This window comes from Naegleria fowleri (assembly GCF_008403515.1).
Source record: "Naegleria fowleri strain ATCC 30894 chromosome Unknown tig74, whole genome shotgun sequence".
Taxonomy (NCBI): domain Eukaryota; phylum Heterolobosea; class Eutetramitea; order Acrasida; family Naegleriidae; genus Naegleria; species Naegleria fowleri.
Window position 1 is genome coordinate 59,125 of NW_025408006.1, and position 15,438 is coordinate 74,562.

Genomic DNA, 15,438 nt, shown 5'->3' on the forward strand with positions numbered 1-15,438 from the left:
AAGGAAACCCAGCGCAGGAAGAGACCAAGGTCAAAAAACTCGCTTGGTGGCAAGCCAAAAAGCAAAACAAGAAATGCAAAGTCCGTGCACCGTGTGTTTCACTTTCTCTCCATTTCTTTCTCCTTTGCTGCATTTATAGAGCCATCACCGTCACCACGACTGGCCATGACTCGTCCTTTCATAGCTTGTGATTTCTCCTTAAAATAAGCCACCATCGAACTATTTAACAATAAGGTACTTCCCTTGATCCATAATCCATGATTAGGTCCAATAATGACTGTTTGAGGTCGAGAGTAACCACGTGGTGTGTAGGTATCCAATTGTGAGCGAGGAAAGGATTGCAACACTTGACGCAAGACAGTGTTGACAGTTTTGGCATGTTTGTGTGCGTGTGAGGCTAATTTTGTTTCTTTCACATTTGTGGCATCACCAATAGCGAAAATGTGGTCATAATGAGTTCTGGTGCTGTAGGTGATGACCGAATCCTTTAAAGTATTATTATTATTATTATTATTATTGGTATGAACTAAAAAAGGTGTCATGACATGATGATCCTTTGAATTCATCGCTTCCACTTGCATGTGAGCATTCACACAAATAAATCCATTCGAATCAAGACTCTTAGAAAAAAAGTCTCTCAAGAAATCGACCTGAGGTTTCATTCCAGTGCAAATAAAGCATACCGAGCAGCCCACTTGAGTTTCAGTACTCGAGGAATGTTGAGTGGAGCAACACGTGTCATTGCTCTTGGTTTTTACAATGAAACTTTTTGATCCGTTTTGTGAAACAATTTCAGAATTTAACATGACCTTCACATTGGGGAGAGAATTCTTGAAAATATTCATGACAGCATGGTGTGCATCTTGAATTGGTTTCATGAGTTGATTCGATCGTTGAATCATGGTGATCTTTCTCTCTCGATACTTGCCAGCAAGAAAACCAGAGACTTCCACTGCTACGAAACCTCCTCCCAAAACACAGATTTCTTCCTCTTCTGATAATTGTTCAATAATAGCATGAGATTCTATTAAAGAATTGGCGTCATAGGGATTTATCCATTGGATTTCATTTCGTTGTGAGGAAGATGGACCCGATTGGATTGGAAAATTTTTCCAGCACGTGCACATCCAGGGGCCAACACCAAATAATCAAATTTCATAAAATATCGATCAGGAAGGGGAGTTGTTGAGTCTTCCAGATAATCTTGCATGCTCTGTATTTAGACTGGTCTCTGTTCTTCTTGAACTTTCAGCAGAGTGCTCATGATCTAATTTAAATACTTCAAAATTTTCTTCTTGAGGTTCAAGTGTTTCCACAATGACTCCGACTTGAGAGGCCAATATCACCACACCTTTCACACATTTCACGTTGGAGGGTAGTGTTTTCTTATGAGAAATGGAAATGTGATGAATATTATTCTTATCACTAATTAAGGTCGGATAAATGGGAACTAAATCCATCGTTCCCTCCTTATCAATGAGAATGATTTCAAACAAATCTCCTGAAAGTTGTTTGGCCACTTTGTATCCAGACATTCCTCCTCCCACAACGATGAGACGTGGTTTTGAAAGGTGTGGATTCATTCGAAACCGTTGTGATGGATTCTTTTCAAAACTGAACATTTGTTGTGTCTCACCGCCACTTTCAAGAGGTTCAATCCATCCCCATGATTTCATGAATTGTGCCATGCATTCTACAAGTTGAGAAGTGAGTGAAGAGTGTGAAGACTTGAATGTCTCATGTTGCAATGTGGTGTTGTCATTCAATGAATGGCCACTCCAGGATGCTGCTACTGTTTCTTTTTGCTGTGCCATTCGTTCGATCCATCCTGTCATCCACTCCCACGCATCTCTCACTTGAAACCAACAACAAGAAGATGAATTAGAACTGCTACTACTACTACTACTACTACCACTTGTCGAACTCGTTCCAAACCACCGCCATGGTGAGGAGGAGGAGAAGGCATTGTTTTTCAAGACACTCAATTTCACTCCACTGTATGGTTTTTGCATGCCTCTCAAAATGACCCATCGCATGGCCTTTTTGAATTGAACAAGTTCATCCAAAGAGGAGGAGGAGGAGGAAAAGGTTTTCCATTCATCCTCAACACCGACATGATCATATTGATGAGGAGAATCACCCTTTCAGATGATGGCTGCTTGGAGGAGAGTGGAGAAGAGGTATCGGGAATGTTCTTGTTCCATGCTGATCCACTTCTTGTGAGACTTCGCACCAATATGTTGGACGGTAATCTGTCACACTTGCATTAAATGTCATTGGCACCAGGCCTCATAATTTTCAATCCCATCAATTCCAACACCAAAGATTACCACCTTTTTGAAATATTTGAAAACATAAAGATTGGTGAGAAAGATTCGAGAGAAAAAACTGGAATTGGTTGTTGTTTAAAACAATTCCTTAGACCACATCATGAACAACAGCAGCATTGGTGATGGCTCAGATCCTTCATCATCCGAACCAACGTTTATGATAAGAGAAGGGTTGAAGTTTCCTCGTCTTCAATGCTATGATTGTGCTGACTATAGGTAATTCCTTTTACAAATACTTAAGAGAATTGTGCTGACCATAGGTAATTATTGTAATAGAAATCCTTTTACAAATACTTAATAGAATGAATCTTCACTCCACTGGGATAGGCCATTGAATTCAACATATTTCCTCCATAATAAAAATTGCATGCAAAATAATAGAGCTTGGGAAATGGTGTGATCGAGTCTTGTCTGGAAATAGGACCATTCAATAACATGAAATCTTCAATGACTGTCACATGTCTTCCATTGTGCCGAATGAGTACTTGGGCGTATTCCTTCTTTCGATCTCTTTTTCGTTTTCGCGAGAAGTGATTAATTCCTGTCACTTCAAATGAGATCAAATCTCCTGGTTTCCACTTGTCATAAAATAAACCAGCATTACTTGTTGAATAACATAAATATCCATTGCTGGCATATCCTAAATTCAATTCCACTTCTCTGGATCTTCCACAATATCGAGATCGAATGTTGTAAACTCCAAGATAGTTGAATTTTGCAGAAATCGTTTCACTCATGGGTTCATTCACAAGAGCTGTTTGTGTGGGAGTTCCAACAACATCACCATGTGAATAGAGCAAGTCACTATCCACAATTCCCAACAAAATAAAATTGTCCTCATGTATACGAGATTTGAAATCTCGATTTCGTTCTTCCACGATTTGAAATTCAACATTCATGTCACACAAGATGGGCTTATTCATTCGAAACAATTGATAAGTACATTTAAGTCTTGGAATGTGTTCAATGGGTGCCTTAATGACTTTTCCATTTTCACACACCACTCCTCCCCGTTTTGGAAAGGTGTAGAATGTGTTAGAGGTGGTCACGGTTAAATCTGCTGAAGATGATGATACCGCAGACATGTTCAGATGAAATGAAGAGTTGGTTGAGGAGGGCCCTCCAGAGCTGGAAATCATCAGGAATGACGAAGAGTTTGGATGCATGAAGGGAGGTGAAAAGCAGCGACTCGAATCCATCGAGGTTGTCGTCGTTGTCGTTGTCATATTCAAATGAGGATTGGGAGAATTTGGAGCATGATAAAAGTGATGATGATTGAGTGAAGAAGGAGATGATTTCCATCGACTTTCTTTTGCAAAAAAAGTATTTGGATGAAAGTAGCAATATTCTTTTTCTCGGCTAATGAATGGACTCCAACACATTCCGGTAAGAATATCTATCAAAATCATTTTCCATTGAGGTTCGAAGAAGGAGATTTCTTGTTGAGGGAAGGTTTTTTTTTGAATCTTGTCTGTGGAGGAAGAATTTGAATTTTGATGACACGTGACAGAATTCGATTCGAAAAAGGATGAGCAATGATACACCTCCACCTCTTGCAAGGTCCTTCCACCTGGATATTTGTAATACATTTCAAAATATTTTGGAAATTGTTCAGTCACAATAATTTTGTAAAATACTTCATCGTTGAGTAATTGATACCATCTCGAGTGAACGAGCATACAATTCAATAAACTACTTCCATTTTCAAATCGTTGATAAATGTCTCTTCGTGTGAGAGGTTGTGACAAAGAGGACATTCCATTCGAATGTGTGTAATGATTTGCATTTTCAAACTCAAATAAGGTTGCCAAATCGAGTGCGGATCCCAAACAAGCACTCATTGGAAGAAAGGCCATAATTTGATAAAAGACGAACCGATCTCCCAATGCTTCATCAATGAAATTGAAACTTTTCGAAGGTCTACTTTTAGGTAAAATTTTAAGAGGAGTTGAAATTAATTTGTTCGTGGAGGGACTTGACTTTCTGATTGCACGACTGGGTCCACTTGCTGATTGTGTATGGTTAAGGTTTTCAGAAGAATTTGGTCTGGTCACAATGTTGTGATTCTCGTGGTGACCATTGCTAATGTTTGGATGATGTGGAGTGGCATGATGATTTGTTTCTAATTGAAAGCAACTTGAAGAGTTGTTGTTGTTGTCACTATTACCACCACTCATGGAAGAATGACTTGTTGAATTCATGTTAGTTAGAAAACTCTTAAAAACATCCCGTCCAAGCCAATCCGGTGTGGAAGGCGATGATAGAAATGCAAACTTTTTGTGAAATGTGAATGACTTTCGTCTTCTTCGTCTTTGATTGAAAGTGTTTGTTGTAGTTGTTGTTGTTGTTGGTGGTTCGGAATGGTAATAATACTCGTCAGCATGGAAAATTGGTGCTTGGGAGAAATCATTCTGCTGCTCTTGTTGTTGTTGAGAAATATTGTTGTTTGCTTGTAGGGGCGGAAGTGACATTCGTATGTTGAGTGAACGCAATTTTAGAAAGAAATATCATTGAAGTAAAAAACACAATGAAGTGTTGGCTAATTATGGAAGTATGTGGTTGGGTTCTTTTTCACACATGTTGCAAGAAAATGTAATTTTTAAGGGTATATGACGGGAATGGAATTTCGACATGTGTGGAAAATTCATCAATTAATCACCAAAATCCAAACACGCTGTCACAAGGATTGCAAGTCAAATGTATTATATAATAATCATTATAATAATCAAACTTACCTTGTTGTTGTAATAATCTTGTATTTATTGGAAATAGATACAATGGTCGTGGATGATCAAAAATGGGGTTGACACTCTTTCAGAAGGATCACATACGTGCAAAAGATGGGAGTGGTTGTTGTTGCTCAATAGAAGGTTGAAAGTAGTAGAAGCGGTAGCAGTCTGATCAGAATAGTGAATTTGAACTTCTCATAATATTACAATAAAAACTGGAATGGTCCAAACTAAAATTTTGTGGAAACACATGAGCGTAACAACGAGTAATATAGTATCGCTGGGGTTCATAATTACTTTCTCTTTTGAAGAACCTTGGAAATGCATTCCACAAATTGTTTTCCTAGGTTTTCAGTTTCTACTGCACACGTGAATTCTGTATAAATATTTCTTTCTGCATTGTGATTCTTCTCCAAGAATTTGTTTTTGATGAATTCTCTGGCGCTTTCATAGTCGTTTCCTGTGTATTCGGGTTGATATTTAGAGAGATCTCTTAATGTCTCAATTTTTTCTTTGAAAACGTCAGTTTTGTTCAGGAAGAGAATGATATCGGTGTCTGTGTGAAGTAGTAAGGGTGAGTTGAGTGATCGTGTTGTCATGGACATGCAACATTTCCATATCAATCACGCATGCACACAAAAAAGGTGCATGAAACGATCAGGTCGATCACAACATAATTCAAAAAAGCAATCCGGTTATGCCACTCTCAACAATGTCACCAACAGCAAACATACCTTTGAACCAACGATTATTGCAAACGTCTTCAAACAAGTACAAACTCTCGTTGAGACGTTGCGTCGATTCATCTTCGTAACACAATTGGTTATACTCGGACAAGCTGCTCACGTACAGTAATGCATCAACTCCTTCAAAACAGTGAATCCACTTTTTACGTTCTATATAAAATGGGAAGAAACGTGTTTCACAAAACATGTCACAAACAAGGAAAAGGTGGCACAACAGACATGTGATTTTTTGTCACCAAAAAGCACGTGAATGCATTCATCACAACAAATTGAAATACCATGCAAAATATCATTCGGAAATAAATACATGAATAGCAAGCCATCAAACCACTTTGAAACATACCATTTCTCTGACCACCCACATCAATAACCTTGACAATTTTACCAATTTCTTTCAAGTGAAATTCCATTTCTGCAATACCAGTCGTTTTCAATCTCGATCTCAAAACATCATCCACGCTTGGTAAATACGAACTTGGATCCTTAATTCTATCCATGGCATTAAAATAATAAGCAGCAGAATCAGTAATCTGAAACAAATTTCTCTTTGCAAACGCCTGTTGTATCGCTTCTTCTTTCGTCCACAAAAACTGAATATCATTCGCCAACTCGGGTGTCCAATGTCGTTCAATATTCAACAAGGCATCATCATCCATGCGTTGCATAAACTCGGAAGCAATTCGTTTCGATTCATTTTTTTGAATGGGAATTTCCAAGTTCTCACAAGCCTCAATCAAGGCTCTCATATTCCTCACAATATTGCCGTAAATAATTTCACGAAAAGTGGCGCGCTCTTCATCGGTGAAGGGTTCCTTGTGAATGATTTTCATTTGTTTGAAAATGGTACCTGTTTAGCCAACAAACAGGAGGAGGAGGAGGATTGTTGTTGTTGTTGTTGAGAGGAGATGTGTTAGTTGTTATGAAATATCATCATCATCATGGTATTGATGATGAATATTATTGGGAAGAATTTCCATCATGATTGTTGATGATGGATATCATGTTGTTGTTATGATTATTATTGATAATGTTGTTGATCAACCGAACCGAACAACATATCGTGTCATAGTGATGGAGAGTACATTTTGTACAAATATACACAAAGACGGGTGATATATTCGCCGTGGTGGTGGTGAACACAAAAGTAGCGTACGATATGCAAAAGCAGTCCACATCCATCCATTCACACACACACACATCGTACGATGATATCATCATCATGGAATGATCATAGGATGGGTTCATCATGGCCGCCAAAAGTTATTGTTGTTCGTTCATTCGTTCATTCGTTCATTCATTTTCAAGCACGAATCGTTCATCACCATCACAAAAGCGAATATATCATCAATAATTTCCATTAATCAGCGAAAACAAACGAGTCAACCAACGATGCATCCTGATGACGATAATGATTTTAAAAAACTTACTTTTTCCACTTTCACCAGCACCTAACAACAAGACACTCACTCGGTTGGGATCCTTCTTGGAAGCGTTTCCAGCATTGTTGTTGTTTGGTGTTTTCGTTTTGTTATTGGATGTTGTTGATTTACTTCCCGAATCTCCAAAACAGCCCATTGTTATGATGATGTCAAGTTTTGAATGTTTTTGAAAAAGAAGGAGAGAGAGAGGATTGAATACTTATTCGAGTCAAAGGTGTATACTCGATGCTTGCGTATGATAAAGGGAGAGAAGAAAAGCACCAATTGTTGTTGATGTTGTTGTCGTTGGTGTGGAATGGTTGCGATGCTCGCACTCAACGGCTGGCTGGTTGTTGTTGAACTAGCGAAAAAGTGCAATGTTCTCTTCGTGTTGTGGAGAGAAAGTTGGATGGCCAATCGACTTGTGTGAGATGGCAGCTGAAAGGTAACAGTTTTTTTTCTAAATAGTTTTGTATTAGTGACAGATGACGTTTGGCGGCATTAAACGCACGGGAATATCTCGCAAAGAGACATCATTTTAATGTTGACTAGCGAGGAAGGTCGTTGGTGTTGTCAAAGTTCGACAGAACAGTGGTGATGCTGTGCAGATATACCCAAATATACACACTTCTTATACAAGAAAGAGAATTATTATTTGTTGTGAAGCATGCAAGTCGCAATCGTCAATCTTAAAGGCAATCGCAAATAATTTAAACACCTCAAATCAAAAAAAACAAAGCTTGGAATGACAAACCAATCGGCATGTAAGTGGTCGGCCAGATCGGATATCTAATCTGCTGCGGTCACGTTAGATCCCACAGATATCTGTGAACGAGTTTCAAAAATTTTCATCATTAATTTATCACCAATCGATCGACACCTGATTGTACAAATGAGGAGTCACTATTGTTGTTCGCTCCAAATGCTTGCCTTATCTGAGTGGAACCAGTGATTCCTTCTTTTTGCAAACGAATCTTTAGCTCGAGAAGTTTTCGCAAATTGGTAAATTGTTCGATTTGTTTCATGTTAGGATCGTGTGTCTCCTTAATGTATTTTTGTTTTTCTCTCAATTCCTTGCTCATTTGTTCGAGTTTTTCAATTCTTCCCTTCAGGAAGGATGTGTAAGATTGATATTCGAGAGAAAACTTCTTGCCAGATTTTGGATCTAAAAAGTCCTTCTCGTCATCAATTCTCTTTTTCATTGCATTGTTAATGGAACCTTGACTCTGCAAAAGGTAGTAAAGGCTTTGCTGACGTTCAATCTCCTCTTGAAGTTCCTTAATGTCACTTCGTAATTTGGTCACCTCACTCTCTTGACCAAGTTTAATATTGTCATAGACAGCCTTCTTGTCATTGTACTCATTTTCAATGGTTTGATGTTCTTCTCTGAGAATTTTGAGCTGCTTCACCGGTTGCTTGAGACGTTCCTTCTGAGCATTGATCTTTTCATTGAGTTCTTGCACAATTTTTGAAATTTCTTCCAAAGTTTCTCCCTTTTCCTTATCAATCTCGTTCTTGGTTTGGGAGGCATCAATGATTTCTTTTTGTATTTGTCGAAATCCTTGAATACCCTTCTCTTGTTCAAGCTTTCTTAAAAATTGTTCAACCTTTTCATCTTTCGATTTTAAAATTTCTTCTGTTCTTCGCAAAACGAGGTTCTCTTTTTTGAGCTCTCCCAATTCAGCTTTCATCTTTTTGGCAACATTGGCTTTCTGCATGACTTCTTGTCTGAGTTGTTCAAATTCCTCAGCCGTTGGAATTTTCTGCCCCTCAAATTGTTTCAAGTCATCCTCGACTTTTTTAATTTTGGCTTGAACTTTAGAGAGTTCTTTTTGATTGGTTTGAAGTCTTTTTTCCATATCTTGCTTCTTTTTCTGTACAACTTTGACCATTGAGGTTAGTCTATTATCATCTTTGTTTTGTTGGTTTTCAGTTTTTTGAGATAGTTCGTCTTGTAGAGTGGTAATTTCTTCTTTCAATCTTCGAATGTCACTGTCAACTGATAATAAAGCGTCAGTCATGGACGACATGTTTGACACTTTCTTCAAAATATCAATCTTGTATTGTTTCTCACTAATTTCTGTTGGAAGCTTGGTTTGAGTTTCTTCTCGCAGCTTGGAGACAACGTTTTCCAAATTTTCAATGAGAGAGTCAACATCACCAGATCCAATATCCCTCTCGGTTTCAGTCAATAATTTTTGAACTTGAGCTAATCGATCTTCACTCTCTCGAAGTTTATGCAGCTGATCTTGTTGACTCTTTTCCAGAGAAAATCGTTCGTCCTGTTCCTTATTGAGCTTGCTAGTAAGATCAATAAATGCTTCAGCATCATTCTATGTTGTGGTAATAATAATAATTGCAACAGGGGTTGTTGTGAATGAACGTGTGATAGTTATTATTATTGTAATAGTGTCATGACATCGTTAGAATTGTTGGTGAGTGTGTGATGATTATTTCAATCCAATCGGTTAATATCAAATCAACATGAAGAATCACATACCGTTAATTCTCGAATTTTCTTTGTCAACTCTTCGTTTTTCACTTTTAACTGCTCCTTTTCTCGTTCCATTTTGAAAATACGTTGCTTAATTTCCTCCGGATCTTGGGTGCTTTCTTTCAAAGTAGTTGTTTGCTGGTGGGTCGATTTAAAATTCTGAATGAGTTGTTTGTATTGCTGATAGATATTGTTCACCTCTTGATCCATTAAAAATTCATCCGGAACTTTAATTTCGACCATGTATTTGGCCAAGTATACTCTCTTTTTCATGTCATCAATTTTCTGACAAATACTAAAGATGATGGGGTACAATGTTTTCCGATCTCCGTTAATGATACCGGCTGCCAATTCATTCCTTCATATTTTTTGGTGTAACCAAATCAAAACCGCAATTATTGGAGGATTGGGAAATTACTGTTATACAACATCATTCCAAGCAGTTACAATACTTACTGATTCTCTTGTCGGAGATGTTTAAAACCCAAGATGACCACAAGAAAATGCATCACTCTTTGAAATGTTTGTTCGGGAGGTTCCTTATTTAAATCACCTTTGTATTCAGTCGACAAGTATCCAATCAAATTGTTCAACAAATCCAATAATCGACTTGGTTTTGAACTGGATAATTCATCAAAAGAGACCAACGTCAAATTCATTTTCAAATGCTTATTCAGCACTTGAACCATCATTTCAATATCCTCACTTCCGTGTCCTTGTTCTCGGAAGGAGACTCCACGAGTACTGGAGGCACGACTACCTCCTCCACGACTACTTGCAAGAGCACTTCTCGCCACCGCCACTTCCGACATGTTTCAAGGACGATAATAATCAGGGAAAGAATCTACAATTTTTTTTAAAAAAAAAGTTGTACTTGCTTTTGGCGGAATTTATGAATTTATGTACATTTCATGGATAACGAGGATGAAGAGAGAGACTATTGTCAATCTCCACACACTCAACGACATGATATATGGCAACTGTTCTCAGTTGTTGTGGTTATTGCATGATATATGGTACATGAATGGTGGGTTGCCATTCCTCACCTTATGGTCTCAGTTGTTGTAACACTCTTCACCTAATTCTATTGTGCATGTTTTGGATCTTTTAAAATGATTTGAATTTTAAATTGAAAGAAGATTACAACACGTCAAGGTATTGCCTGTTTTTGTGTACTATACATGAAGAGCTGTCATTCTTATTTCTCAAGCTAGGTGGTAAATGACTGTAACAAGGTGGTTCATCAGGTCGAGTCACAGTGAGAAGGGGAACTTTTACCAGCATTTGTTTGTCTAGAGATGGATGGAGGAGAGACCTTAATCCTATAGCTGATTGTGAATGATAGATCTTCTTCGTTGGTGAATACAACGATTGAAGAGAATGAAATGTGGATGATAGTTCACCTTTGACACGACGCGAAGATTCGTTTTGAACGACTTGAACGTCTTTTGAAAAGCAGTTTGTGCTGAAAGATCGAATCAAGCTATTATTACCATTCTTGTGATTCGAAATAATGATACAATTTCCAGGAGACATTGCAGTTGCAGCATTGAACGTTGAAACTTGCTGTTGATTGTCCTCCATAGGTTGCTGCTGTCTTGAAGAAGATAGTTTTGGAGTGTCCTTTGAGGGAGAAGAGTTTTCAGCAGGAAAGCCACGTTGGTTGATTTCCATTGTCTCCTCAAGGAGAGGAGTAAGAATTCTTTCATGGTATTGAGAAAAATGATATGAAGACTGTTCTGCTGCCATGGAAGAACATTCGACAGGAATGGTTGGTCTTCTTATTGTAAAGGATTGCGAATAGGGCTTTGAGATCTGTGTATTCAATGATGCTGTCCACCTCCCACCATCAACCATGGCTGTTGTATCATTAGACTCCTGAGTGTCCATTCCACAACCTTCTGGTTCGGATGGTTCATAATCGTCCTCAAGAAACGACGTTGTGAGCAAGTACTTCTTCCTCATCTTGTGACATGTTCCGTCAACCAATTCGGCGGCGCATGATTGGTGCTGCCTGTCGACAACCACATGTGTCCCTGCTGGTAAGGATGATGTTCTTCTTAATGATCTACCATCATGAAGAATGTCTGCCGAGGTTGTTTCATGCAGGTCCTTTATCCTTCTTTCTGTTGCCTTCTCATTGTGTGAGAACAATGATGATACTGAAGAATGCTTTAGATCCCTGCATGTAAGAAGATCTTCTCGATGCTTCAACTCTTCGTCTTTTGCTCTCTCCAGTGACGTCGAGGGCATTGATTTTCTTATTGTGAATCGAGGTGGACCTTCACTTGCTTCTACAAGATATTCGGATGATCTGAGAGGACGTTGACCTCCGTTCATCCAAGAAGGAGCAGCAGCATCACTTGACCCTGTACTGTTTGTTGAAGACGACGTTCGTTGTTGGGATGAGGAGAGACCAGAACCCATTGTTGTTGTGACTTGACACTCAGGAATGTTATTTTTCTTGTTGTTGGTATTAAGGTCAGAGTCATTTCCAATCAGCAGCATCTGTCTGATCCGATCCAAAGAGTCACATTCAAACAGCCAGAGTCGATGGAGATAATCTTAAAATATTTCCTTTTCAAGAGAATTGTGAAAGGCCCTTGAAACTGCTTGAGTTCCTATACACGTTCTTTGAGCTAAACCTCCTCGACCTTTGAGTGTAAAATTGGCACTCTGCTACCAATCGTGGCGATCGCCGATCGGTGAAAAAATCGGCCCTCCAAGCGGCCAAGATGAGCGGCGTTCTTTTTTTACAGCCACTACTACACATGTACAAGAAGAAGGAACGATCGTTCATAAAATTCCAAACAAATTCTGAAGGTTGTCAAAAGACATTTAAGGGTTGTGTTAAAACAACATGGACCACAAACAGAACAACAATACACACTTCTTTTTATTTCAACAACATTGTATACAATAACGGTGGTTTCTGAATTCCTTTTCAATAAAGCGTTGTCTGGGATTGTCGTGGAGACAAGGGAACAAAGGATTGTAGGTGTTGGCACGCCGTCAGGGAAGATTTGATTGTCATAATCATTATTGCTTGTGTCACTTGTCACAGAATAATCGATGAAATCTCCAAATAGGATGCTAATGGAACCTTAGAACGAGCGAGGACAATCATTTGTGAAGATTTAAAAGCTGATGAATTTTTGAAAACCTTTTTGACCAATGGTTTGACAGTGAAAGTGAAGATGGTGGATCCTCATGCGTTGAGAAATGAGATTGTGGAGAAGTGACAAGATGAAGAGGGAAGTTGGAATGTGGCGTATTTTGCGAGAGCGACTGCACGTAAGTTAATGATGAATCATTTGAATCTCATAATTTGGCATTTGACATTTGTTTCGAATTGAAAGCCATGATTGCCCGAGAGATTTCGTAAGCGTTTACAACATTGTTAAAATTCCTCAAGATCAAGAAACCATCTATACATCCACGGGTATTCCTCATGATTTCTCCGCGTATCAATTACCTCCCCTTTTCAAGCCCTTAGAAGGAGCCGTACGTGGATTTAATGTTTTTACCACCTTGCGTCTGAAAGAACTCTCGAACGGAGATTTGAAAATGAGTTATGCCAATCAAGCGCTTCCCAATGGATGGATTTCCTATAGTATTGTGAACGCAGTGATTTTTCAGTTCCACAAGCGTTGGGAGAAACTGCAAAATATTTGAGAAGGAAATTGAAGCATTTGAATGATTCGGAAGGAAAAAACCATTAAGGAATTAAGTAATTTGTTGTTGATGTATGAAATGGTAGTTAGTTGATAAGAATGTGCTGCTACTATTGATGATTTTGCAAAATCAGCAAAATGTCAATGGTTGAAATTAAAAATGTCATTGACACTGTTGTTAATAGATCGCTTATATTCACCCAAAAACACCCCGCAATAACACTCTTCCATTCTAATTCGATGCAATTCCTGATCAAATTTGAATGCAAACCCATTGCTTTTCACTGCTTCAATAATCAATTCACGGTCATGGTTGTAAATGCTTCCCCAAAGTTCTTGCAAGACACTTCCATTTTCGCGAACGGCTTGTAATATAAAGTCTCGATCGTTCTGCAGTTCTCTCGATGCATACGCCATACATCTGGCATCCACATGTTTGATCAATTGTAAAAGAAAATCCCTGTCTTTCTTGAGCTCCAACGAGGCATTTGAAAAAGAACTAGAGTCTTGTTGACAGGCACTCAAAACAATTTCCTTATCTCGTTTAAGCTCATTTGAGGCATGTTGCAGGTATTGTCCTTTGAAAGTGACCAGTCGCATCATGAATGACTTGTCACTTTTGAGGGAAGGTGAGGCAAATGAAAGTGCTAAAGAAGATTTCTCTGCTGCTGCATAGACAATTTCATTGTCTTGTTTCAATTCAGCGGATGCATCTTTCAACAAGATTGGATTTCTTTTAACAGCTTGCAAAACAATTTCCCTATTGGTCCATATAGATTTTGACATGCCTTTGAGAGACAACAGGTTGTTCCTTTGAATTAATTCTGTCGCCATTGATATATCGTTTTTCAAGGAATTCGAAGCGTATTTCATTGCTCCTGGATGTGTCTTCACTGCTTGCAAGACAATTTCTTTATCATTTCTTAATTCTTGTGAGGCATATTGCAAGGCAAGCCCATGTTGTGAAACTGCTGCAAGGACAAGTTGTCGATCTTGTCGAAGTTCTTCAGAGACGTGTTGCAATGCAAAGCCAAACTCTTTGACAATTGGTAAGGTCATGTGTTTATCATTCCAATTCATGATCCTCATGTCACTTGTTATGATGGTAGAAGAAGAATGATTAATTTCTGCCAATGAAAATGGCCTTAATGATGTTGCATGATGAAAGGCAGTCAAAATCATTTCACAATCGTTCTTTAACTCGTCAGATGCCCATTCAATGGCTTTGTAATTACGTTGAATGGCTTCCAATATGAATTCTCTCGATTTTCGCCATTCTTCTGGAACATGTTTCATTGCAAGAACAGAATATGGGAGCGCTGTCAACACCAAATCCTTATCCATTTCTTGATCACAATTATGTTTGAAATTTGCCAGAATTTCAATATTCATCGAAACGGCCTTCCTTAGAAACGATTGGTGTTGCATCAACTCGGGAGAGTGATCCGTTATTCGAATCGACGCTGATGGCCCAAGACTTTGAATGACTTGTAACATGAAATTGGGATCCTTTTTTAACCTTTCGGAAGCAAAATCCAACACTGACAAAGTACCATGACTTTTGACAGCTGTCAAGACAACCTTTTCATCGTTCCTCATCTCATCGGAAACAAAAGGAAATGCACACCCTTGAGTATGCACCAATAATTGCTTGACCAATGAATGATCCTTCCAAGTTTTTAAACAAGAACCCTGCATTCTCTTGAGTGCACAGCAAATATCATCCGAAAGTTGTTGTTGTTGTTGTTGTTGAGAGGAATATTTCCCAAACAAATAAATTGCTTTTTCAATCAAATTCGTTCCGTATTTATGTAAAACTTCATCCGAAGCCAAAGATAAACCATATCCATAGCGTTCCAAATGAGAGGAAACAAAATGAAAATCATTCATGAATTCAATGGGAAAGAAGCGTGTTTGTTGTTGTTGATATCGAGCGAGAAGATATTTCTTCATTCCGATTTGTTGGCGATTGAATTTATGGCAAAGGAATGATTCCAATTTTATCGCAATGTTGTTCTGTTCATTATTGATTGTGGATGGAAAGAAC

General features: G+C 38.4%; 7 protein-coding genes across 7 annotated transcripts; all 7 read right to left on the reverse strand.

Annotated features, from left to right (window-relative positions):
* Positions 1–98: 98 nt before the first annotated feature.
* Positions 99–1,127, reverse strand: FDP41_009861 (uncharacterized protein; the record flags this gene model as incomplete). Its single annotated transcript, XM_044713865.1, has 1 exon — positions 99–1,127. One exon carries the CDS (start codon positions 1,125–1,127, stop codon positions 99–101), a length of 1,029 nt encoding a protein of 342 aa, XP_044556354.1.
* A 42-nt stretch (positions 1,128–1,169) lies between these two features.
* On the reverse strand, positions 1,170–2,036 carry FDP41_009862 (uncharacterized protein; the record flags this gene model as incomplete). Its single annotated transcript, XM_044713866.1, has 1 exon — positions 1,170–2,036. One exon carries the CDS (start codon positions 2,034–2,036, stop codon positions 1,170–1,172), a length of 867 nt encoding a protein of 288 aa, XP_044556355.1.
* A 578-nt stretch (positions 2,037–2,614) lies between these two features.
* On the reverse strand, positions 2,615–4,801 carry FDP41_009863 (uncharacterized protein; the record flags this gene model as incomplete). Its single annotated transcript, XM_044713867.1, has 1 exon — positions 2,615–4,801. One exon carries the CDS (start codon positions 4,799–4,801, stop codon positions 2,615–2,617), a length of 2,187 nt encoding a protein of 728 aa, XP_044556356.1.
* A 551-nt stretch (positions 4,802–5,352) lies between these two features.
* FDP41_009864 (uncharacterized protein) lies at positions 5,353–7,380 on the reverse strand (the record flags this gene model as incomplete). Its single annotated transcript, XM_044713868.1, has 4 exons — positions 5,353–5,615; positions 5,794–5,955; positions 6,149–6,652; positions 7,233–7,380. 4 exons carry the CDS (start codon positions 7,378–7,380, stop codon positions 5,353–5,355), a joined length of 1,077 nt encoding a protein of 358 aa, XP_044556357.1.
* A 697-nt stretch (positions 7,381–8,077) lies between these two features.
* On the reverse strand, positions 8,078–10,529 carry FDP41_009865 (uncharacterized protein; the record flags this gene model as incomplete). The annotated part of the gene is made up of 3 exons (XM_044713869.1): positions 8,078–9,556; positions 9,724–10,075; positions 10,174–10,529. 3 exons carry the CDS (start codon positions 10,527–10,529, stop codon positions 8,078–8,080), a joined length of 2,187 nt encoding a protein of 728 aa, XP_044556358.1.
* Positions 10,530–10,857: 328 nt separating this feature from the next.
* On the reverse strand, positions 10,858–12,144 carry FDP41_009866 (uncharacterized protein; the record flags this gene model as incomplete). The annotated part of the gene is made up of 1 exon (XM_044713870.1): positions 10,858–12,144. The coding sequence occupies one exon, from the start codon at positions 12,142–12,144 to the stop codon at positions 10,858–10,860; it is 1,287 nt and encodes a 428-aa protein (XP_044556359.1).
* Positions 12,145–13,532: 1,388 nt separating this feature from the next.
* On the reverse strand, positions 13,533–15,344 carry FDP41_009867 (uncharacterized protein; the record flags this gene model as incomplete). Its single annotated transcript, XM_044713871.1, has 1 exon — positions 13,533–15,344. The coding sequence occupies one exon, from the start codon at positions 15,342–15,344 to the stop codon at positions 13,533–13,535; it is 1,812 nt and encodes a 603-aa protein (XP_044556360.1).
* Between the last annotated feature and the right edge of the window lie 94 nt (positions 15,345–15,438).